The following is a 1,295-nucleotide window of genomic DNA, read 5'->3' on the forward strand; positions in this document are numbered from 1 at the left end:
TGCTGCAGCCTCGGCCCCGGGGGGCATCCCCGGCACCGCGTACTTCGCGCACGAAGGGGCGGAAGGAGCGCGCGGCGACGGAGCCGCAGCGACCCCCCCGTCTGCGGGATCGCCCCCAACCCCGCGGCCTCCTGCAACGCCCTGCTCCCTGTCCTCAGGTGGCACAGCGGGGGTGTTTGTCCCGATCATGAATGAAGTCAGTGTCACCATTTGTGCAATCGTGTACAGCTTCGCCAACGCTTGAAAAACAGTCATGCTGCTTTAAAGTTTCTTCTTTATTTAAATTCTAAAGTAAACTTAAAATGCTTCGTTTTGTTTACCAGTTGGTGATCTTGACCCATTTTAGTAGCCTTTTCACTTAGGCTGTGAAAGATACTTTTTAAAGGGCTGTGGCAGAGCTCACAGAAATGAACTCAGTACTTGTGTGTTCGTAGGATTTGGGCCAAAGTTGTTTAACTGAGAAAAGAAATGAAAAATTAAGTCAGTATTCTTATTGAACACAAGAAAACTTGACATTTAAAAAAAAAAACGTTTACAGAAACCACATTGTTAGTGCTGTTGGATGATGACATACAGATTATCACGTCAATAAATGTTAATTTATCTTTTAAGGATCGTTTTAAGAAGAGCCTGCCCCTCTTCTTGCTTTAAGTGCTTCTTCCCATATACACCTCTTGCAGGAGAAGAAGGTAAGTCTGTAGTAAAGTGTTCAGGCACAGTCAACTGAAGCAAAGACTGAAGAAACTAAACAGAAATTCTGCTGCATGCAAGGCAGAATATAAACCTATTATCTTATTTTTAGCTTATTTATTAAGCACTTAACATTCCTATTCTTGCAAAATACAAAGAAGGGCGGTCCCACTCCTAAGGCTTTAAAGAAGTGCTGTGGATTAGAGAGGATGCTCTGAGGATTAAACAGAAAGTGGATGCTGCAATTTAGCAGGTGTAATACCTGTACCCTCATTTCCACAGTGTTGGATGAAGAAAGCAGTAGAATAACCTGGATCCCTGCTTGCTAAATTTCCAAGAGGGTTTGTGTGGGAGGGGTGCAGCTGCTATTGGCATGTCCCAGATCTTTGGAGGCAGCCTGCAAGACGGCTGGTAAGAAAGAGGTGCCAACAGCGTTCCTGTGTGCATAGAGGCAATAGAAGACAACAAAGAGCAGAGGCTGAGGTGTGCACAGGTTTTGCAGAGGCCCAGGTTTTGTATGAGTGCACGTGTGTCGGTAGCCAGGTGGGAGTGCCTGGCCTGCAGCCCTGAGGAGGGGCAGCCCCACATCCCCCAAGGGGGCTGGA

At 46.8% G+C, this 1,295-nt stretch overlaps 1 protein-coding gene across 1 annotated transcript in view; it reads right to left on the minus strand.

The window, feature by feature from the left end:
* The window catches only part of PCOLCE2 (procollagen C-endopeptidase enhancer 2), a 27,992-nt gene extending 27,737 nt beyond the window's left edge, over positions 1-255 (minus strand). Inside the window, exon 1 of the mRNA XM_009286728.1 lies at positions 44-255. Coding sequence (XP_009285003.1) covers positions 44-255 — 212 coding nt within the window. The remainder of the gene's footprint in view (positions 1-43) is intronic.
* Between the last annotated feature and the right edge of the window lie 1,040 nt (positions 256-1,295).

The sequence above is a fragment of the Aptenodytes forsteri genome, unplaced genomic scaffold (assembly GCF_000699145.1).
Source record: "Aptenodytes forsteri isolate BGI_AS27 unplaced genomic scaffold, ASM69914v1 Scaffold184, whole genome shotgun sequence".
NCBI classification, from domain to species: Eukaryota; Metazoa; Chordata; class Aves; order Sphenisciformes; family Spheniscidae; genus Aptenodytes; species Aptenodytes forsteri.